General features: G+C 46.2%; 1 protein-coding gene across 1 annotated transcript in view; it reads left to right on the forward strand.

Moving 5' to 3' along the window:
- Positions 1–24,715, forward strand: part of cfap221 (cilia and flagella associated protein 221) — a 109,078-nt gene that overhangs the window by 60,497 nt on the left and 23,866 nt on the right. Inside the window, exons 13-17 of the mRNA XM_078229169.1 lie at positions 5,503–5,598; positions 16,239–16,329; positions 17,518–17,648; positions 20,008–20,088; positions 21,447–21,554. Of these exons, the coding sequence (XP_078085295.1) occupies positions 5,503–5,598; positions 16,239–16,329; positions 17,518–17,648; positions 20,008–20,088; positions 21,447–21,554 (507 nt within the window). The remainder of the gene's footprint in view (positions 1–5,502; positions 5,599–16,238; positions 16,330–17,517; positions 17,649–20,007; positions 20,089–21,446; positions 21,555–24,715) is intronic.

The raw sequence follows: 24,715 nt of genomic DNA on the forward strand, positions 1-24,715 counted from the left end.
TTGGAAGATAGTACACCTGTCTAGCGCTCCAAATCCCTGCTGCCAGCATTCATAATGGTATGGAAGCAGCTCCACATGTGCCAAGACCAGATCATGGCCAACAGCTGTAGTAGGAGCAACACCAGCAACAGCACCAACTGCCTTCTCCTCAGCGGTGGCCTCCTCCATGTCCTGCAGTTGCTGCAGCCTGAAAATTCCAAGTGCTGGTGAGCATCTTTGAAGCATGCTGTCCTCCCTTTGACAGAGTCAGTATGCCTTCCTGACATCCCTCCCCAATTGGTCAGGGAACTCGAAGGTGGGCTCTGGTAAGGAGCAAGCACAAAGACTACACATTGAGGAGTCAGATTTCAAACCTAAAAATGGCCCAAAAGGGGACAAAATCAACAAAATTCTGCCACTTTGCATTGACTTTTTACCATTTTTGTTAATTAATTAATCCTGCAGTTAAGCTTTATCAACCCAAACAATCCCACCCACTAGCTGCCAAATAATCACCCAGAAGAGACAAAAAATGATTTTTTTAAAATCCTGGGCCAATTTGGGAGGAAATGAATACTGGAAAATATTTCACTGTGCTCCAAAAACGTGCTCCACAAGACCACAGACAATGTGACTAATACAACTAGATAATACCTGGGATGGGCAGGTTGTTTTATGAAGAAAGGTTGGACAAGCTAGGCTTGTATTTGCTCAAATTTAGAGCAGTAGGAGGTGATTGAATGAAACATAGCATGGAAGCAGGCCCTTCGGCCCAACTTGTCCATGCTGCCCTTTTTTTTTTAAAACCCCGAAGCTAATCCCAATTGCCCACATTTTGCCCATATCCCGCTACACCCATCGTACCCATGTAATTATTTTAATGCTTTTTAAAAGACAAAATTGTACCCGCCTCTACTACTACCTCTGGCACCTTGTTCCAGATACTCACCACCCTCTGTGTGAAAAAATTTCCCCCCTGGACACTTTTGTATCTCTCCCCTCTCACCTTAAACCTATGCCCTCTAGTTTTAGATTCCCCTACCTTTGGGAAAAGATATTGACTATCTAGCTGATCTGTGCCCCTCATCATTTTATAGACCTCTATAAGATCACCCCTCAGCCTCCTACGCTCCAGAGAAAAAAGTCCTAGTCTATCCAGCCTCTCCTCATAACTCAATCCATTAAGTCCCGGTAGCATTCTAGTAAATCGTTTCTGCACTCTTTCTAATTTAATAATATCCTTTCTATAATAGGGTGACCAGAATTGCACACAGTATTCCAAGTGTGGCCTTACCAATGCCTTGTACAACTTCAACAAGACATTCCAACTCCTGTATTCAATGTTCTGACCGATGAAACCAAGCATGCCGAATGTCTTCTTCACCACTCTGTCCACCTGTGACTCCACTTTCAAGGAGCTATGAACATGTACCCCTAGATCTCTTTGTTCTGTAACTCTCCCTAATGCCCAACCATTAACTGAGTAAGTCCTGCCCTGGTTCAATCTACCAAAATGCATCACCTCGCATTTGTCTAAATTAAACTCCACCTGCCATTCGTCAGCCCACTGGCCCAATTGATCAAGATCTTGTTGCAATTGGGGATAACTTTCTTCACTGTCTACTATGCCACCAATCTTGCAATCACCAATGCAAACTGACTAACCATGCTTCCTATATTCTCCTCCAAATCATTAATATAAATGACAAATAACAGTGGACCCAGCACTGATCCCTGTCATGATTCTGTCATGAAGCCAATTTTGTATCCATTTACAATTCATCTAAGATCCTGAGGGGACTCGACAGGGTTGATGTGGAAAGGATGTTCCTCTAGTGGGAAATTCTAGATCGAGGTGTCACTGTTTAAAAATAAGGGGTAACACTTTAAGAAAGAGATGAGGAGGGGATGCAGTGTCGAGACTCTGGTACCCCATTGAAAGCTGCCCATCAAGTATGTCACCCGATATCTATAAGAGTCCTCTTGTATTTGTAGAAATGGAGCATGTTTAGCTAATCTAATTGGATAATCTATGAAAATACAAACATACTAATTAGGAGCAGGAGTAGGCCACTTGGCCCTTCGAGTCTGATCTGCCATTCAATTCCAGCATGGCTGATCTGATTGTCACCTCAACCGCACATTTCTGCTTACCCCGACAACCTTTCACCACCTTGTTAATCAAGGATCTATCTAACTCTGCCTTCAAATGATTCAAAGACTGCTTCTCCTGTCTTTTTGAAGAATAGAATTCCAAAGAGCCATGACCCTCTGAGAGAAAAATATTCTCCTCATCTCTGTCTTAAATGAGCAATTCCTTATTTTTAAACAGTGACTCCTTATTCTAGATTTTCTCACGAGAAAACATCCTCTCCACTTCCACCCTGTCAATACCCCTCAGAATCTTCAAGGTTTCAATCAAGTTGTCCCTTACTCTTTAAACTCCCGCAGATACAACCCTATCCTACTCAACCTTTCCACATAAGACAACCCACCCATTCCAGATATTAGTCTAGTAACCCTTCTCTGAACTGCTTCCAATGCATTTACGTCTTTCTCTAAATAAGGAGACCAATGCAGTACACTACTCCAGATGTGGGCTGGAATTTTACGACCTCGCTTGGGCTAGGCTCGTAAAATCCCACCCGAGGCCAATGGAGAATTCCGTTCTGCGAGCCTCGCCCGCCTCAATTCCAGGGCAGGCGTGGCAGTAAAATTCTGGCTGTGGTTTCACCATGCTCTGCACAACTGAAGCATAACCTCCCTACTTTTGTGATCAATTCACCTCACAATAAACAATAATAATCTATTAGCTTTCCTAATTACTTGCTGTACTTGTATACCAATCTTTTGTGATTCATGCAAGGGGGCACCCAGATCCCTCAGAATCTCAGAGCTTTGCAATCTCTCACCATTTAAATAATATGCTTCTTTTTATTCTACCTGCCAAATTGGGCTATTTCAAAATTTCCCACGTTATACTCCAGTTTTTGCCCATCTACTTAACCTATCTATGTCTCTTCGTAGCCTCCTTATGTCCGCTTCACAATTTACTTTCCTACTTTTCTTTGTGTCGTCAGTAAATTTCACAATCATACCCTCAATCCCTTTATGCAAGGTTATTTATATACATTGTAAAAAGTTGAGCTCTGATCCATATGACACACCACTCATTACATCCTGCCAACCATTTATGCCAACTGTTTTCTGTTAGCATGTCAACATGTTACCCCAACAGCTTGAGCTTTTATTTTCCGCAATAACCTTTGATGTGGCGCCTTATGAAATACCTTCTGTAAATCTAAGCACTGGTTCCTAGCAATCCACTGCATGTTATTCCTTCAAAAAACTCCAATAAATTGGTTAAATATGATTTCTCCTTCATAAAACCATGTTGACTCTGCCTGATTGCCTTGGGTTGGCAATTGGCTGTGAGATAGGAAAGAGACAGTAGGGATGATGGGAACCCCTCCAATTGTCCTGCTATCACCTAGAGTGTTTCCTAAGAAATATGCTGATTTCTGATAACAGGCCCCAGTAATATTGCTTTTGATTAAGTTAACCAGATCCAAACCAAGAATACAATTTCCTAACCAAAGATGTGGAAAATCTGTACAAACTATGCAAAATAAGAAAGGTGATTTCCCGAAACAGGTAACAGAAATGGAAGCCACCAGTAGTAAAGTGAACTATAATTTCCCAGAGATTTGAAACTCTAAGACCTCATGCAAACTGGCTCAGAGACCCTGGACAGAAATGGAGAGAGTCTTGGGCAGAGGGAGAGACAGACAGAGAAACAGCAGCTATTGCGCACAACAAAGGGAAGGTTGTTCCTTTTAAACATCAAGAAAAATGTTGGTTGAAGCTAATTCTCTGATAGAAGAGATCGGGACAACACAGTGGCACAGTGGTTAGCACTGCTGCCTCACAGCACCAGGGACCCGTGTTCGATTCCCGGTTTGGGTCACTGTCTGTGTGGAGTTTGCGCGTTCTCCCCGTGTCTGTGTGGGTTTCCTCTGGGTGCTCCAGATTCCTCCCACAGTCCAAAGATGTGCGGGTTAGGTGGATTGGCCATGTTAAGTTGCCCCTTATTGTCAGGGGAACTAGCTAGGGAAAATGCATGGGGTTATGTGGATAGGGCCTGAGTGGGATTGTGATCAGTGCAGACTCAATGGACCAAATGGCGACCTTCTGCACTTTAGGATTCTATGATTCTTTGAACCTATAGAGATTCAAGGACACTGTAGGATTTGCCCTGATGTGGCTGGGAGAAGGAGTCGCTGGATTGGGCCTTGTTGCTGGAAGTGGGTTCAAGCATTCTCAGAAGACTGAGGGAAATGACATTTGATGAACACTGAACATTACAACCATGAATGAGAGCTGTGTGGTGCTCCCTGATACCAATTCTGTCAAGGAGAGATGCCTATGACAGGCAAATTGGTGAGGATGAGGTCAAGTAGTTTTGTCCTTGTAGTTAGTTCTCTCACCACTTGTTGTAGGCCCAGTCTGGCAGATGTGTACTGCAGGATTTGTTTTTTTTTAATTCATTGGTGGGACATGGGCGTCACTGGCTGGCCAGCAGTTTTTGCCCATCCCTAGTTGCCTGAGGGCAGTTGAGATCCAACCACATTGCTGTGGCTCTGGTAAGGACAGTGTAATAACTCCACGGAGGCGAAAGTCCTGTCACCAAGTTAATTTATTTACACCATACATCTGTACACAGCCAGCTCTCCAGTTGGTCCCTGCTGAATGCAGGCTGGGAGTCTGGCACACCTGCTTTAAATAGGGAGCATGGAGCTCCCTGATTTAACCATCAATTAGTCATTCATACTCCAGCAAGCCAACTTCATTAGCCTAGCTGAAATCATCTAAGACAGCAGATTTCCTTCCCATTGGACATTAGTGAACCAGATGGGTTTTTCCAACAATTGACAATGGTTTCATGGTCATCAATAGACTCTTAATTCCATATTATTTTTATTGAATTCAAATTCCACATCTGCCACGGCGGGATTCAAACCTGAGTCCCCAGAACATTAGCTGAGTTTCTGGATTAATTGTCTAATGATAATATCACGAGGCCATTGTCTGCCCTCTGGTTAGTTTGGTTTGTAATTATGTTGCTGTGCAACGTCTGATGGTGGACATTGAAGTCCCCCAGTCTTTAGTATAAACTGTGCTCATTCTGTGTTCTGTTGAAAATAGTGTTCATTGTGCATTTAAAAACATGGTATACTTGTTTCATTTATCAAATATTTTTATTTAATAACTTCATTTAATTGAACTTCTGTGTAATAATTACTTATATATTATGAAGATATTTTGCAAAAAGTGAACCATGTAGTTGCAGAGAATTATCTTAATCATCACCTTCAATGTTAATTATACTAAGGTTATGAAACGATGCTCAAGTAGGGTTAAGGTATATAAATTAAATTTCACAAAAGAATCAACAATGACTACAGTCATCAGCAATTAAACTGGCTCAATACGTTATCTGACCTCTTGTTTTCTGGCTTACAGTTTCCAAGCTGCACACCAGTATTTGACCCTTATTCTATTGATCCTTGGGAAGTTCGTCATCGAGCTCTCAAACACTTCCAGCAAGCTGCACGAAAGGTACAGAATCATATCCAAATACAATGATTAGTAAATTCTGTAATAATGTTTTTGACAAAACAGGAGAGTGGTGCTCTTATAAAAAGGTGCCAATAATTTATGTTGTTTTTTTTTATTGGCTGGCTTTACAGCATCAGCGGGTTAGTTATAATAATGCAGGAGCTCTGAGGATGTAAGATATTCAAGTAACTGTAAGGATAATTTAATTGTTACTTAAAAAAAGCATAATTGACCTTATATGACCCGAATAGTAGAACCTGTAGTCCACAATAGGATAAATCTGTCAACTGAGGCTCTGACCAAGCAATCACCGCAATCTATGAATGTAGTGTGCTGGCCCCATCTGTTCTTATGGGGTCATTCATTTACGTAAAGTGGGCGACTTCATCACCATTGCTGGGCTGCAACTTTGAAGTCCACTGGAGGAATAAGAATTGCCGATCAGCAGTTCTTAAAGGGCTGTTTCTGAGTGCTTTTCCTCCTGTGACGAATAGCTTGTGAGGAGTAGAAGGTAAATTTAATAGGATGTAGTGACTGGTCACATGAGTAAGTGAAAACGTCGGAAACAATTACCAAAGCTGCAATTATTTTAGTGCATATTTCACCCTTTGCAAATGTTATTTGTGTTACAAAAACGCCTGGAAAATCCATTTGGCTGCACGACAAATTTATTGCAAGGGGAATGAAATATAGAAATAGCTGAGTTTTATTGCAGCCCTATGGGGCCTTGGTGAGAGTGCATCTGGAATGCGGTATACAGCTTTGGCTTCCATATTGAGAAAGTAATACAAATGTGTAAGAAGCAATTCAGATAAGGTTCACATGACTCATTCCTGGGATGAAGGATATATCTTATGAAGAAAGGTTGAACTGGTCGGTCCCATACCTATTGGAGTTTAGAAGATCTTATTGAATCATATATAAGATCCTGAGAGGACAAATAGGGTGAATACTGGGGAAAGGGGACACAGTTTAAGAATAAGTGGTCTTTCAAAATGGAGATTATAGTTTTCCTTGTTTGTGGAATTCTCTACCCCACAAAGCAGTGGAGGCTGGGTCATTGAAATTATTCAAGGCTGAGTTAGATTTTTGATAAACAATGGAGTCAAGTGCTGTAAAGGAGCTTGATGCTTCTTGGAGAAGTCTGGAAGCTTGTATGGTTAAAAATAAACCATTCATTGTTAACCCATCACTATGTACATATCCAAGGCTTTGCATGGGTGCTGATTATACAGGAATAAGACAGGAAGGTAGAGTTGAGACCACAACCAGATAAGCCATGATTCTATCAAAGGGCCCAGTGCTGCTCCTAAATCCCATGCTCCAGTGTTCCTATGGGTAGAATTTTCCATTCTGGAGACTAAGAACAGTAGCTGGTAGAAAAGTCGATCTGATTCCTGCCAGGCAAAAAGGTGGATTTTCACTCCCGATTTTCTGCTTTCTCAGCTCATTGCTTATGCGTCAACCTGGAGATCATTGAATCTCTTGGCGAGGTGTGCAGGGATTCATCCACCCTGTTGTTACCTCATGGGAACAAAATTCCCGCTGCCATATTTAAATTATACTCACACAGACATTTAACCACTGCAGGTCAGTTGTAGGCTGAACATCTGCATTACAATGGCAACCAATTGCAACAAACCCTTGGCTTCATAGTTCATACTGAGGGATTCTCCTCCAGGCTGTCCAAGAAAGGTGGGAGGTCCTCTTTCGAAGGGATGGGAGCAGTAAATCCTCTTACCTAACTATGTCAGCCTGGGAGCAGATCAATTGGGAGGTCAGTGCCAATGAGACACAAAAAATGATTGCCCTGCAGTGCAGAAAACAAATGAATGATCTGTTGTGCTCCTCCAGTATTAGTTCTACTCACTCCAGATTCACATTTGCATTACGTCATCAGACAGTCTAAGGACTAGAGTCCATAGGGATGTCACACTCAACCATCAGATGGATCATCAGCACTGAATATGTTACAGCCACTTTAAGATCATAATCTCATGTAAATCTCACAAACAGTGTCTTAATTCTTTGCTGGGGAGGGCTCAGCACATACAACAGACATACATGCTTCTGAAATGTTCTTTCATCCATAGTGCTCACAATCAATCTATCAGTCTTTCTGCATTGCCCACGACTGGCAGGAGATAATGAAGAGCAAGAGGGTACTCTAGTGCTCAGGAGTGCTGAGGACTCTCTGCTCCCACAAGAAGCATGTAGCAGAACTCGCTGGTGAGGACAGAGATTGCTCCTGCATGATGGTGAGATTGGCCTCCCTCAACAAGCCAGTGAGGGTCCATCCAGTCTACATAAGGTCACATATGGACAATGACTCTGAATGACCTATAGAGCAGGAGCCGGCCTTGACAATCACAAATTATCTCTTTCCTCTATCCCAGCTACCAGCAAGAAAAGGCAGAGGAAGATGCCAAGCCAGCATCTCAGTCACAGCCCAGATCATCTCAGATGAGGAAACAGAGGAAGCATCAGATGAAGATCCATCACCGCATTCACCTGCACCCTTCACCAGCACAGATACATCTACCTCATTGGGTTCTAGTTTTAGAGTAAGCACTGGGCCCGATTTTACCATCAAGTTGCGCGCATTTTTGGTAAAGTTGAGCATGAGGCGGGTAACGCGATCCACAACCGTCTCCGTGCCGGTTCCCCCTTTACCAATGGCTGAAAATGCCTGTGATTGGGACCACTCCTGAAACGGGCGCGATGGCAATTTAAATGCATTTGAATATATTTAAATTGAATTAAGGGGCTGGACACCCAACTTTACCAGCATTTCCCCCTTTACAGTGACTGTTGATGTGTTAGAGGCAAGCAGCATTCCATAACCTCTACATGTGTTCCTCTCCATCTCCCCTCCCTCCCCCACCCACTTCAGAATGACACCATGGCTTTTTCCTCGCAACCAACAGGTCTCGCTGTTCTTTTGGTTGGTGCTGGAGCTGAGGAGATGGAGCAGGAGGAAGAATTGCGGGCACAGGAGGCCCAGGCCTTTACACTTGCAGGAGTAGAGGGAGATGACCACCAGAGGCAGGAGGTGTCCGTCATTCACCCAGAGGGGGGCGCAGGAGAAAGAGGGAGCAGAGACCCCGGCAGTTCCGTGCACGAGTGTCCTTCGAACAGATGTCGGACACCGTGTGCCGCCGACGTCTCCGACTCCGAAAGGAGAACGTGCAACACCTGTGCAACCTGTTGCAGGACCTGGCGCCTCGAGGCGGGGGGCGAGGGGGGTGGGGGGCACCCACTCTCGGTGGCTGTCAAATTGACAGCCACTCTAAGCTTCTACGCAACTGGTTCTTTCCAGACCCCGAGTGGAGATGTCTGTGGCATCTCCCAATCTGCCGTGCACACCTGTGTGAAGCAGGCCACTGAAGCCCTGTATGCCCCGGCTGGCCAGTTCATCAACTTCAACCTGGACCAGGCGCAGCAGGAAGCCCGGGCTACAGGGTTCGCAGCCATTGCAGGGATGCGTAATGTGCAGGGGGCGATCGACTGCACACACATTGCCCTCAAGGCCCCCCTACAGAATTGATTTGTAAATAGGAAGGGGTTTCACTCTCTGAATGTTCAGCTAGTGTGCAACCATAATATGACCATCATGCACCTCTGCACCAGACATCCAGGCAGCGTGCATGACAGCTTCACTGTCAGGAGCTCAGACATCCCGGAGACATTCGAGGAGGAGCTCAGGCTGCGAGGTTGGCTCCTGGGTGATATGGGTTACCCGCTTCGGACATGGCTAATGTCGCCTGTGCGGAGGCCTGTGTCTGAGGTGAAGACTCGCTATAATGAGGCCCATGTAGCCACCCACGCAGTAGGGGAGAGGTGCATTGGCCCCTCAAGATATGATTCCGGTGCCTGGAACGATCTGGCGGAGTCCTCCAATACAGCCCAGTGATCTGTTCCTGCATAGTGGTTGTGTGCTGTGCCTTGCACGATCGGGCTCTACAGAGAGGTGACCTCTTGGAGGAGGAGGACGCGGAGGCTGATCAGCTGGCCATCGCTGTGGAAGATGACCAGCAGGAGGAGGAGACAGATGAGGAAGAGCATGCCAAGGAACACCAACCAGACACCAGAGTGCTGGGCCTGGGTACTCTGTGTTAGCGAGTTTTTTGGCAGGCAGGAAGGTGATGACGACTTGCTAAACATTGTTATGATGATGCCCTGGTGCAAAATAGTCTGACTCCTACCTGAGCTCCGCATGCACGCTGGCACCGGGGCCCATTTCTGTGTAGTAGGTAAGGGATCTGAAACCACCATACAGGGCCCTGGGGTGGGGGATGAGAGAGAATCGCTCATGGGGTTGGGGAACCAATACCTTCCTTTTCTCGGTGACAGCATTGAGGGGCCTCCCCAACTGACATCAACATGAAGCATCCCTCAGGCAATCATCAATGGAAGAGGATTCATAATTGAGACAGGTGGGTGGTGAAAAAACATTTATTTACAATAAAGGTGTTTATATAAGATGTTCTAACAAAAAAACTTGTGAACAGGAAACGTTAAGGTGCTTAAATATCTTTCTAACTAGTGCAGCCCTTCACCCATGCCATCTCAGTGCAACTATAACTTCCTAACCTTACATGGCCTACCATTACATCTCAGTGACTCCCCAGAATGTACATCAGAGGTGGAGGGGGCCAGCTGGCTACCTCGCCCCATGGCCTGTGATGCGCGTGGCGGGCGACCTCCAGAGGCCCTGGACCTTGAGGGCCCTGGCCTGCTTCCAGGTGACTGGGATGTTTCCATGACACCTTCTTCATCCCGCTGCCCTTCAGATGCCCCGGTGTCAGGAAAGGGGGAGTCAGAAGGTGTAGCCACAGCCACAGTCTCCTGGTTGGAAGGCCCCAGCATGGGCTCGAGTCCTTCCCCCTCCTTTGGGGTTCCTGTGGGCCCCTGGGCACTCCATGGGATGGCAGTGCTTCTGCAGAAGCTCTGGCATCACCTGGCACTGCCATCCAGGAGGATCACCTGCGTCCTACCCATGGTGGTTGAGCCCTCTGTGATGGCCACTTGAGTCAGGGGCCACCTCTCAATGGCCACAGCAAGTGCCCTCTGAAGACTGGGCTGCACTCTGCCAGCCCTCAGCTGTGGCCTTTTGAGACTGGGCCATGCTCTGCAACCCCTCAGCCATGACCCTCTGAGAGCCATGTACTCAATGGGTGCTGCCATAGGCCGCTGTGTCTCAGTGCTGTCCCACTGGGTCTCCTGCAAGCTCTTGAGCTTCTCAGCCATGGGCCGCAGAATCGAGAAGCCTGTTCAGTCCCTCAGCTGTGGCCTGCTGTGACTCAGCTATCACTTGGAGCCTGCCACTCGTGGTGAGGATCCCCTGCCGCTGGCTTTCCATGGCAGATGCTCTCCTTGTAGTATTAGCCCGGGAAGCACGCAAAACAGGCATTAGCTGGTCCACCTGAAAGCTTTGGGACTCCTCCCAACAGCTTTGCAGTTGGTCCAGAGTGGCCGTCAGCCCCTCCTGCATTCCCTGGCTCTGTTGCTGCATCTCCAGCAGCTGAGGGAGAAGTGATCTCAGAGGACCAGCATGTATCCTGGGGCCAGCTGAGGCCTCGCCTTCGGCAGGCCCCCGCATGCCAGAGGCCTTGGACGTTCCCTTCTCCACCCGATGTACATTATCAGATGTGTCGTGCTCACCAGACAGTGACCCAGAAGCCTCAACACTAACTGGACCCACCGACGAGTCGGTATCTGGGATGATGAGTTGTGAGGTGGCAGCTGACGCCAAAACGGTGCCACTCTTGGAGGTCCCTTCACCCATATCCTCTGAGGACTCGTCCGAGCTGTCTGGACCAGGAGGGACGGGAGCTGTAGCCAGGGCCTGTAGTCCAGAACGATCTGTGCCTCCAACATAGGACACAAGGTTAAGTGCAAAGGAGGGAGAGGAATCCGGGATGCCAAACACATGATTCACATGTGTCCATTGAACATAGAACAAAGAAGCAAGAAAATTACATCACAGGAACAGGTTCTTCAGCCCTCCAAGCCTGTAGTGACCAGGCTCCCCATCTGATCTGTAACCCCATGTCCTTCCGGGGACCATATGCCTCTATTCCCATCCCATTCACATAGCTGTAGCCCCTTAAAAGTCACTATCGTATCTGCATCCACGACCTCCCCCGGCAGCAAGTTCCAGGCAAATAAGCATGTCTCCTACATCTCCTTTAAACCTTGCTCCTTGCATCGTGCCCCCGAGAAGTTGCCTCAAAGTGATTGAAGGAATGACAAGTGCTCACGTCTTGACGATAGCCCAACCATGCTGTCACTGACAGCCCGCATCTTCCCTTTTCTGGAGAGCTCCAGCACCTGCTCCTCAAAGGGGGTGAGGACCCGGAGATCTGGCTCACCACCCCCTGTCTTCGCCCTCTCACGTGTGTTGTGCTTGATCTTCTCCTGTGGAGACAGAAGGAGCCATGAAAGAAATGGTGGCGTGACTCCTGCCCCTTAGAGGGCAAGCACAGTGGGGCTCATTGGGGGGAAAGGAAGGAGGTGCTTTGGGGTCAGGAGCTGGAAGCATGCAAGATGCTGGGGATGGGAGGATCTGGGGGAGATATGGGGAAAGATGCAAAATGGGGTTCAGCACTCACCTTTGCTGCCCGGATGAGGTCATTGACTTTTTTCCGGCACTGCTTCCCGGTTCGGGAGGCCAGTGCCCTGGCACTGACCGAGGTGGCGACTTCCTCCCAGGCTGCATTTCCATCAGCACCCCCTTGGTCTGTGTCCTCCTGGGTGGAACAGGGTGTCCCGCCTTGCCTCTGCCGCACCCAGCAGCCTCCCGAGGTCACCCTCAGAGAATCAGGGGGCTGCTCATGCGCACATTTTGGGCAGGAATGCTGCCTGCCTGTCCATTCTTGAGTTTTTAATAGAGCTGCCCCTCGTTAGGACAGATCAGCTGCAGGCAGTTGGACAGAGCATTCCAGCAAGTTCCATGCAGTTTGCTTATTCGCATTGGGGGGAAGGCAAGTGAGCGCTTGCTGGTCTGTTAATGGGGAGGGGGGGTGGTGGATCAGTGCCTCAATGATTGGGGACAGGGGAGAGAGAGGGAGGTGTCACACAGCCATTGGATTCCAGAGGAGCTGGGGGCCTTGTGCGGGAGGGTCCAGGGTGAGGGGGATCACCCTGCCTGATATCTGTAGGGGGGAGGGTGGATCTCTCTGCCTGTGATGAGTGAGGGGGAAGTGGGGATCCGCTGCCATTCTGCCTGAGATGAGTGAGGGGGAAGGAGGGATCCGCTGCCACTCTGCCTGAGATCGTTGGGGGGAAGTGGGGGAGGGGGCCGCGATCGGTTTTGGTGGCGGGTGGGTGGGGGGGATAAGGGGGTCAGTAATGTTGTGGGGGCCAGGGGGAGACATTATCCGGGCGGGATGTGGTAGGGGAGCAGCATTCTATCTTTTTTTTGTGAGCATGCGCAGTTGGAAGCGCTGATCGGAGCGGCAGTGTTTCAGGCGCAATAAGCCCCACCCACAGGCTTCTGCAGCGTGATTCAGAATTGCTGATTTTATTTCAGGCAGAGTGCGTATGGGGGTGCCTGAGAACGGGTCGAAAAGTCAGACCTGAAACACTCCCAGATTCAAGTCTGCCCAGCACTCAGAATCAAAATGGTAAAGTCGGACCCACAGTGTCCCAATTTGGTGGTTACTTACATTCATGTGTCCACAGCAGGCGGAGGCAGTAACAGCCAAGGTCTCTGACATTCAGAGGACTGCTGGGAACCAGACCCCTGCAGAGTCAAAGTCTGATAGTGAGCCTCTGCAATTGGACCTGTGAGGAATATTGGACATACAAAGACAGGCAGGATAACACCAGGCAGAATTGGCAGAGGCTGGAATGAAGGCATTGGAATAAAGGGTAGAGGAGTCCATCCACATTCTTCCTGATGTTGTGGCACTGGCATCTGAGCATATTGAAGTCTCCAGGGGAAGAGTGTCAACTGCCTTGGAGACCCAGGTCCCAACAAATGCTGCCGGATTTGCGCTCAGAACTGTGCACCATCACTCTAAACATGGGTGCATTCCAGCAGTGGCTACAAATGAGAGGACGGGCACTTTGACCTCCCTCTAGGTGTCACTTCTCCTCAAAGGAGTAGGGACATTGTCTTTGGCTTCTGAAGGGAGGAGGAGAACCTGCCAGACAGCAGGCATCCACCCAGGACACTCCATGGGTGTCTGCCATTCCAAATTCTCTTTGCCTGTGACCCCACCAACTCCACCGGTCTAGTAAAGAACCTGCCCCAGAGCAGGGCACTCTTAGCAGACCAATGCCATCCAGGCCTTGGGCCTCCAGAGGACACCGCCAAAGCCATTTCAGACAACAGGACATAGCAGTCAGCAGGCTGCCTCCACTTCTGCTGCAGGTGTCAGGACTGCAAGATGAGGCCTCTGCATTAAGCATTCATGAGAGCTGGTGTTTGGAGAGGTGGGGTTGTCTAAATTTAACTCCATTTTGAGATAGTTAAGCGCGAATCATTGCCAAATATTTTTCCTCCTACAGCCGCCTTGCTCCGCTGCTGTCATGCAGGCATGAAAGCATCTATGTTTCAATGTCCCAAAGGATGTCACAGCCTGAGACTTGCTGGTGCCATACTTGAAACATGTGCAGTTGCTGAGGAGTGTATGCTAATAGAATGCTAAGCACATTCCTCAGTGGTCACATGGTCCCAAGGCTACTGAGCCTTGCAAGGATGATCCCATTGTTAGGGTTGAATGTGACTTATGGTTCCTCAGTGTTCATTATGAGTTGTTAATCTTTCACAACATGCTGAAGATGACAACAAAGATATTGTTCTGTCCCCTCATTGAAGCATGAAGGAGCTGTGCTTTTAAAAGCTTGTCTTCACCTTAATCCTCCTGGAATCTTGTAGGTATGAGGTTGTCATGGGCACATCTGCATTGTGCCCATGCAATGACATCCTCATGTGGCTCAGTGAATCCTCACCCTTTTCAGATTCATCCCCCATCAAAGTCTTCCTTGTCTGACGAGATATCCAGCTCTTTCATGTTTCCTTTCGGAAACACATCTCCTTTTGCAGCGTTTAGGTTGTGCAGGGTGCAACCAAATACAATGATGCGGGATTTCTCTGCAGTAAATATTGGAGAGCCCCACCTGACCAGTCCAAACATCAGAAACACATCTTTAAGGGGCCAGTAATCTATTCAATTAAAGATCTTGTGGCTGAATGCGTGCATTTTATCTCTCCTTAGATGTTTGCTGAGCAATGAATGGGCATCATTAGCCATGCTTTCAGGGGATCACCCTTATCAACGAGGAGCCAACTCTCTAAATACTGAGCTTTTCCAAATATCTCTGGCAGCTGGGAGTGACTCAAAATGTATTTTAGTGTGAGCTGCCTGGGTACCTAGGAAAACATGCTGAATCTGGACATTCAAGGAGTGAAACCCTCCACTATTAATGAATCTCACAGGCTGCTGCCAGGGAACTCCCAAGGCTATATGTGTGCCACTTGTGGGAAGCTTGAGATTGTAACAAATCCTACAGCTCTGGCTTGCTTCGTCTTTGCGGAACTGCACATAAAGGTGTGCGTTATTGATAAGGGCATCAATCACCTTCCTTTTACATTTGTGTTTCACCAATTGTGAGATTCCACACAGGTCCCCATTGGAGATCTGGTAGGATGCACCGGCAAAAATGTTCAGTATGGCAGTAATTTCCGATGCAGCCAGCACTGTGTTTTGCTCATCTCCATATACGAGCAGCGCCTACACGCACTTTGTCACACCAAGCGTCTTTGTAGATTTGGTCCCTCCTCATCAGCATCTGGGTCTGCCTCTTGTTCCTCAAGGCAGAAATACAGTCTCCAGACCTTGACTTTCCCTCAGTTTGCACATCACATAACAAGGCCAACCCTTGCAGGCTGACAACATCTCGGAGGTCAACACATGGCTGAGCTAGCCCTCCCTATGCCCTCTCTCCCCCACAGAAGTGATTATGCATTCATAATGAGGGACTTAGTTTCAAAAGACCCAAATTCTACAGTCAGCTCTGTGCTGGTGGACTTGACAATTGTCAATACCCAATTCTTGCACTTATGTCCTAGTGCAAACATGGTACCTTGACTGCCATGGCCAGTACACTGGAAACATGGAGCCTTGACGGGCCCATGCTCCTTTTAGGCAGCAGGTGTAGCCAACAACTCTTTTCAACCTAACACCTATGGTATGGGTCAGATACCAATTAAGAAGCAAATATTGGCATAGAAAAAGCCAAAAACCTTAAGCAGTTGTCAGCAATACATGTGTAAACATTTGGAGAAACACCAAATGATTTAATATTTTCTATTTAAATATGAAGTTTATCAGGATTATTACTTGATATGTGAGCTTGGTGGCACTTTTATAAACTTGGCATACGGGTGAAGTTGGGAACAAACAAAATGCTTACGCTTTATAGTTATAGTGATGCAAATTGTATATCATGATTTGAGAGTGAGTAGTTCAAATATCTTTTAAGCAGCTTGCAAACAATATGACATTTTGACTGCTGGCAGGAGCAGTAAATTCCTGTCTCTTCCCTTGCTAGCCAATTATGTGCATTTAACAGAGTCCAACATATTCACCTACCAACATATTAATAGCTAACGTCTCTTTTAATCTTAGGTTATCATACAATGCCGAGTAAACCACAGATTGACTTTAATGCAAAATCTTATTAAAAACCTCAAAAGAGGAAATATGCTCTCTTTAAAAGGTATGCATTTGGTTTGTTTTAAAGAATTCTGTAAGCAATTTTAATACACTATATTCCAGTAACTGTATATTTACAATTGAATAACATTTTATGCTTACACTCATTTTTGACATTGTGTGCCTCACAATTGTAAATTTTGTTATTAAATTATATTTCTGACATCTTCAAAATCAGTTAGTAATTATAAGCTTGCATTTATAAAGATCACTAACATATCTGAACAAAACCTTGGCAAAATAGCTAAGTTTGTTCCAATTAAGACTGAAGGTCCTACTGTCTGTAACATTACGATTACTTACCTGTGTAGTTGCCAATATGGCTTAAGAACTAGCAATGTGGCTATGCTTCAGCATTGTGCTATTTTTCAGCAATTGTTTTTTGACTGCTTCTTAGCTTGTACGTCTATGCGTTTCAGTCTGTGCTGATTTGCTGAGGACAAATATTGTATTTCCTGTGTAGTGTAGTGTTTTATAAGGAACTTTAATCATTTGAAGAGACAGATGACACTAACCCTGCAGAAATACAGCAGAATAACCACATGTCCACCAACATCAGCCAATTCAGACCTCATCCAAATTTGAGGACAGGGTAATCTGGGAGATGTTCAGTGCCCACAAGGATACATCAGGAGCTCATGTTATAATCTGTCAATGGAGAGAGTGGCCCCAAGCCTTTTAATTTGAGATTATTCGGGTTCGTGCTGATTGCAGGTTTAAAAGATTTAAAGATACCTTCAACTTGAAAGTGAACCTTTAGGTAAGCCATCTCCTTGGTGATCATTTATATGTCTGGGCGAGGTCGATTGGGGAGAATCCCGTGATTCCATTGTGAGGGCAGACTGGATGAAATTCCCTGGGATTTTTAGCAATTTTCTCTGACTTGCCCCTATAATGTGGCAAGGGAGAACGGAAGAGCTGCTCAATCTGCTCCACTGACTGACATCAGTGGATCTAATGATACTCCTGCTCCACCAGAATTTTGAATGGAAAGGAATCCTGATGAATAGAAGTTTGAGTCCAATATTCCAGTCCAGTCCCAAGTGGCAGTTTCTATCTGCATATCTATTCTCACTCCATTGTCAGGCTGAAGTAAGACATTGAATCTCATGGATCGACATTGGTCAAAAGAATGAACCTCTCTGCACTTCTCTGTACTAAAATGTTTTCATTTGCTCTTCCTTCCTGACAGCGAGCAGTATATTTTCCGTTGAAATGACAGTTCAGGAAAGTGAAGAAAAATGCCCGATGAATTTTGCAGCGGAAGACATTCAGCCTTTTACGTTCCCTTATTATGTCTCTCCTGATTGGAGGGATGCATTAGTAAGTAAAATGTAAATGGTTTGGGAATCTGAATTATTTATATTTAATGAAAATCAAATCACGATTCAAATATATGCTTCTGTCATATTCATCACTTAGTGAAAACAACAACACAACAGTTCTGTTAGCTCATTTATTTTAACTACACAGTATTCTTCATAACAAGTATCCTGCTTCTTGACAGAAATACTCATACAGCAACTGTCAAGAAATGTGGCAGCTGGGTTTTCCGGCGTGAAACTGGAAAATCCCACCCAAGCTCAATGGACCTTTCCATGGTCCGTCCTTCGCCCGTTCCGATTGCCATGGTGGGCGGAATGGGAAAATTCGCCCCATGGAGTTAATGGGCGAAGTTTAATGAAACCCAATGGACCTGGCAAGATGGGCAGGGGGTGCGGGGGGGTCCTGCATTTAATGGAGGAATGAGAAGGCTCGACATAGGAATCCCACTCGATGGCCCGGGAAAACAATTAGACCCATTAAGAAACCCTTTGAAACCAATTGTCCCTGAGCCCAGTGGAATATAATTGTAGCTCATGGATTTAAATATTTAAATTAACTTGTACAGGTCTCCCATACTCACTGAAAACTGCCAAGTAAACTATTTGGGGTGTGTAGTGGTGTGTATGTGTGGTGGGGGCGGTGGCGGGGGGGGGGGGGGGGGGGGGGGGGGGGGGCGGGGCAGAAGGAAAAAACGTAAAACAGGGAAATAAGAATACGGATCTGGTTGGTCTTGTATACTTTAAACTGGAACACCACTAAAACAGGGAAATAAGAATACTGGTCTGAACCGTTTTTTCCTTCTGACTGGGGAGAGGTCGCTCTTTTAACGGGCACTCAGTGCCTGATCGCGGGACCCGGCATTGAAGAAGGGCTGCTTAAAGCTACTTCCAAACTCCCTGTACCTGGATGAGCACTTGGCACATCAAAACATTCAGGGCTATGGACCAAGTGCTGGCAGATGGGATTAAGTGGGAGTTCAGGTGTTTCTAATGTCTCGTTGCAGACTCGATGGGCCAAAGGGCCTCTTCTGCACTGTATGATTCTATGTTGATCTCTTCTCTCGCTGGTGGCCCCTCACCATGGACCCCCTTCCCACTTACCTCTCCCTCCAGGGATCTTGTGACAATCTCCATTGCTAGCAACAGACACCACTGCTAGTGTAGCTGCCACAAAGAGCTACTGTCCTCCAATTGGCGGGCAGCACTTGAGGACAGGAGTATCACATTTCTGGGGCCTTGATGAGTCGGAGTCTTGACGTTGTCCCGGAAAGTGCCTGTTGGGACTTATATAGCTTCAGGCATCCCTTGGAAAGGTGATGTGGGGCTCGCATTGGTTTTCCAATCAGTGGGTGGGACCCCCAATGCCTTAATTAAATTCTACCCAACCTTTCAGGTTGATGACCATTCTGTGTATTGGCAGTAGATGACAGTTACCACATATAGCATAAATTTAGCGTTTGATATATTGTACATTGTTTTGGAGAAGGTACTGTAAGAAAATGGTATATTAAAATGCAGGGCAAATGGCAAGGAACAATGAACCTAGATTCAAGATAAGATAGATATTGATAGAGAATGTAATGTGACCCAATCTAAACATTTTATCCAGGAAAACTCTGCAGAGAATTCAACGGTTTCCTGAGTGATGCCAGAGTTTTTGCCTCCACTACACAGGACAGACTTGGGTTGGGCCATAGAATGGGTTTTAAATGTTTCATTTGCATCATCAGCAACAACTTGAATGTAAATAGCCTCTTTAGGGATAGAAATTGGTCATTGTTATGCCGAATGTCCTGGGGAAAATAACATCAAAGAATAAATTTCAGGATGCTGCTGTATTTGTCATTTTATGAATGTCACTATTTGCTCTGTATGTTTCTGTTGCTTTGTGTGATATGTTCTGTCTGGCACAAGCATATAGATTAGCATATAGGCTTTTCCACATTTAAATGTAGATTGACATTTGGCAAATATGCTGGATAATGAGCTATTTTATGTTACCAGTATTTAATGCTAGCTTTCAATTGACCCGAACAGGCGTCGGAGTGTGGGACTAGGGGAATTTCACAGTAAATTCATTGCAGTGTTCCTGTAAGCTTTAAGCTTTACTTGTGACTAATAAATAAACTTTACTCTACTTTACTTTAACTTAATTTAACAATAACAGAATTCTCTCTCAATGTTTGGCAGCATAATGTCTCAGCATCTTCGCTGATGGCTGCAAGAATTAAACATTTCATTGTTGATGGGGTTCAGTTTAAAATTAACCTAGCATAACAACATAAATGCCAATTGAACAAATATTCAAAATAGCACACTGTGTCTCATGAATAAACATCTCCATATTTTGTTTTTAGGCCCCTGATGCACTTGGACCCTTGTCTGTCAAGCCTTCAGAAGTAGTAATTGATAGAATTCTACCATTCTTCAATCTAAAGGTTACACATTTTAAGTTGCAGTTTTTATGCCATTCTTAATGATAGTAAGAGTTTTAACAACACCAGGTTAAAGTCCAACAGGTTTATTTGGCAGCAAATGCCATTAGCTTTCGGAGCACTGCTCCTTCGTCAGATGGAGTGGAAATCTGCTCTCAAACAGGGCACAGAGACACAAAATCAAGTTACAGATTTTGTGTCTCTGTGCCCTGTTTGAGAGCAGATTTCCACTCCATCTGACGAAGGAGCAGCGCTCCAAAAGCTAATGGCATTTGCTGCCAAATAAACCTGTTGGACTTTAACCTGGTGTTGTTAAAACTCTTACTGTGTTTACCCCAGTCCAACGCCGGCATCTCCACATCATTCTTAATGATGCCAGAGCTCGATTTTCAATATGCGATTTGGAAATGGGAAATGGAGGCTGGTTCTGAGTCCCAACCACAAACATGCCAGTTGCAATTTTCAATGTTCCAGGCAATTAGGGTGGTAAGTGGACTTCTGAAGCTGGAGGACCAACGGAATTTCATCCAACAAGGACACAAGAAACAGAAGTAGACCTTGTGGCCCATCGAGCCTGCTCGCCACATGACTGATTTTAGGATTCAACTCCATTTTCCTGCCCATTCTCCAAATCACTTACTTCCCCATGAGAGCAAAAATCTGTCTATCCCAGTGTTAAATGTATTTAACAGGATTCGAGATTGGCAGCCTTATCAGTTGAGGTGAGAGCTGCCAATCTGAGCTGGGGATTATAAGAGTGAAGGCCAGATAAGTTAATTTTTAACTTTTCAAAATGGCACAGCTGCCTGGTCATGATGCTAGAGGGGCGGTCATCCAAGTGATTCCCAGTGGCCCCAGCTGTGGCCCAGTGGTTATTACGGGTCTGATGTATGTGGATAGTGAGTCCCTTGCTTGATTTTTCATTGCATCCCCTTCTGCCCTTAGTCTACCATGTTGGCATTATAGGGGCCTTTAACAGTCTATTAATTTAAAATAATTGTCCTTAATACCTGCCCACCACTTGCCGGTGGGCGGGCAGCCAATCTGTCCCGAGCCACCCACATTGAAAATGGTTTGGAGTCAGGATCATGGTGGAAAACTGGCAAGGAGGACCCTTGACACACACCCCCCATCCCCAAACCTCCAATCCAAACCCTATCCCATTTGAAAATTCAGCCCAGAGTGTCAGAATTATGCTTTAAATTCATCTGATGTTGTGCTAAAAGAAGTATATGTAAAGCAAAAATGCCTGACACAATTCATTTGTGTGATTTTCCTTTCTTCTGTTAAAATGATCTTCAGTTATTTAAGCCTTGTCTTTAATATAACGTTTTACTTTGTGCAATTCATAAATTTTACAGGTATTTCAACGTTACAAACAAATGAATTACAAACCATACTCTACCCAATATGTTTCATCCAATTATCTTCCATTAACATTGTCAAGACCCCTCTTGACAGGAGCAGAGGTAATTAGTCTTATGTAATTTAGCATACTGTTTTGAAATATAAATATAAGATTTCTTTTTCAAGAGTTGATTGAGAATTTAAATTTAGGAGATTAGGGTGGTCATTAAATATTCTATGCTAAATGAGAATCTTTGGTATCATGTACACTTAACAGGAAGTTCCAATTCAAAACCTTTGTAAAATGTGGCATTTTCCTGATCAACTTACCTTGTTATGCCATCGTTGATCTGGCAATTTATACCTTCATAGCAGGACTGCCATAACTGTCCAAAATATAAGAAAAAATAGTATTACAGCAGTTGGCCTGATTGGTCTTGAGATTCCCTGAAAAATGGCATGTCCACACTATTTGAACTTATCAAAACTAATTTACTGAAAATCTCTAACATTAAGGGCCCGATTTTACCATTTTCATTCTAAATGCCGAATCTGGGCGTAGTACAGATCCGACTTAGAAATCTGCTTTCAGGTGCCCCCATACGCTCTCAGCCATCTCCAGTCCCATTTGCACTGTGGGCGGGGCTTAGCGCAACCGGAATGATCGGAGCTCTGAACTGCGCATGCGCAGTTAGAAAAGAATTGGAAAAAGCGCGCCCGTGTCAGATCGCTCCCGAGCCACAGAAAGTGGAGAAAGCGGCCCGGGAGCGAAAAGCGGGAGCAAGGGTGTATCTTGGGGTAGGGGGGGGAGGAGGGAGGAAGGAGTCGGGTAAGATGTATCTCGGGGGGGGGCAGATGGATCTCTGGTGGGGGGGACAGGGGGGTCCGCTGCCACTCTGCGGGCGATCGGTGGGGGAGGAGGGGGGACGGGGTGGCGATCGGTCTCGGTAGTGGGGGGTGGACAAGGGGGGCAGTGATGTGTGTGGGTAGTGGGGGGGTGGATAAGGTGGGCAGTGATGTGTGTGGGTAGTGGGGGGGTGGATAAGGGAGGCAGTGATGTGCGTGGGTAGTGGATAAGGGGGGCAGTGATGTGTGTGGGTAGTGGGGGGGTGGATAAGGGGGGCAGTGATGTGTGTGGGTAGTGGGGGGAGGTGGATAAGGGACACACACACATATCACTGCCCCCCTTATCCACACTCCCACTACCCAGACCGATTACCACCCCTGCCCCCCTCACCTCCACTGATTGCCCACAGAGTGGCAGCAAACCCCCCCGGCCCTCCCCACCAGAGATCTATCTGCCCCCCCCCCCCCCCCCCCAAGATACATCTTACCCGCTTCCCTCCTCTCCCCCACCAAGACAACGATCTGGCCTCACTCCCCACCCCCCCCCCCCCCCCCCCCCCGCACCGACAACAAACTTGCCTCACCCCCCCCCAGAGAATGGTCTGGGCTCACTCCCCCTCCCCTCCAGAAGAACATCTGACCTGCCTCCTCTCTCCCACCACCAGACAACACTCGACCTCCCCCCCCCCCCCCGCCAGAGATACATCTGACCCGCCTCCTCCTCCCCGCTCCCCCCAACCAGACAATGATCTGACCTCACTTCCCTCCTCCCCCCTCCAACCAGAGAATGATCTGACCCGCCTCCACCCCCACCCCCACCACTGATCTGAGTCAGAGAGCCATTGGAAACACTGAACGCATTCTTCAGAGGCTGGAGCACCCGACTCAGACTTTTATTCAGCAGGTCCCTAAAAGCGCGGTTCCGGATTGGTAAACGCGGTGGTAAAGGGGAAAATGCTGATAGAGTTGGGTGGGCAGTTCATTAATTCAGTTTAAATGCATTTAAATCGTCGTTGCACCCGATTTGGGCGTGGAACGGATGCCCACCGTTCGTGGGTCTCGGTAAAGTGGCGATCTGCACGGACGCGGGTGCAGATCGCGATAAAGGCCTCACCCGACTTTACCACGATTTTGCGCCCAAAAGCGGGTGCAAATTGTTGGTAAAATCGAGCCCTAAGTGTTAATACAAACAAAGGTAATATTTCTCACTGATTACTAAAGCGCACATTTCCTTATAAATACTTGGAAGTGTAACTTGGTGAAAGATGATGTAGGGATTCAGGTAAACTGACCATCCATTGGTTCATTTCAGGGTAGCTGCAGCAAGTTTAATTGGAATGAGGGGTGGGACGAGGGAAGAAAATCAGGCAGGGACCAATCTCACCAAATTTTTGTTTATCATCATATATAAACATCTGTTCAGCCATTAAGGTAAGCACAGGAGTGTAATACAGAAGAAACCTGTCTTCTAAGGATTGAAATCTAATGGCTCCTCCAGGGTCAGGATGAGATGTGATCCTGCTGCACCAACTCCACCATGACATTCAATCAGGTTGCTGGGTCAAGGGTGGACACCTGATGAATTTCATCAGCAGTTCCAAGTTTAATCCAGTTGATGTTGCAGTGGCCACATGTGAGAAGGTGCATGCCACCTGCAACAAATCTGTAGAAGGGTCATTTAGACGCAAAACATCTGTTTCTTTCCACAAATGCTTCCAGGCCTGCTGATTGATCCAGAATTTGCTTGGTCATGACTTTCAGCATTTAAGTGCTGAGGGTGAACCAGAAAGGCGAGAACCTCACTTCGCCTACATATATTAAAATCTTCGTCTTCACTTCCTAATGACTGAGAGCTACAAATAAGAGCATATTTGATGCACAACTCGTCGAGTCACTCCATCACCAGATCTAGCTTGCTCATGTTATTTGGAAAATCCTGTTTCTCTTCTTCACCTGTCCATAGGTGGCTTCCTGGTTCTTGGAGTTTCTCACACAAAAGCCTTTAGCACAACTAAATTTGATACAAATGCAGTAATATTTACAGGTGACATATGACCAGATGTCACATGTTAAGATGACATGTCTTCAAATCATCACATGACCAAACCTCCAGAAAAGCCCCCATACGCACTAACTACCATTTCATCTGCTAAACAGCAGCTTATATTTACACAGCCCCTTTGGTGCCATAGTGCACCAAATTGGGATATTTTTAGGTAAAATTAAACTGAATGGCCCAGATTTTGCAGTCATCAGAAAATGAATGGTATACACTGAGGTCCTAGAAGAAGTGTGCCAACAGCAACAAGTTGTATTAAAAGAAAAAATGTTCAAGTTTATTTATTGGTCACAAGTAAGGCTTACATTAACACTGCAATGAAGTTACTGTGAAATTCCCCGAGTCACCACATTCCGGCACCTGTTCGGGTCAATGCAC

The sequence above is a fragment of the Mustelus asterias genome, chromosome 14 (genome assembly GCF_964213995.1).
Source record: "Mustelus asterias chromosome 14, sMusAst1.hap1.1, whole genome shotgun sequence".
Classification (NCBI taxonomy): Eukaryota; Metazoa; Chordata; class Chondrichthyes; order Carcharhiniformes; family Triakidae; genus Mustelus; species Mustelus asterias.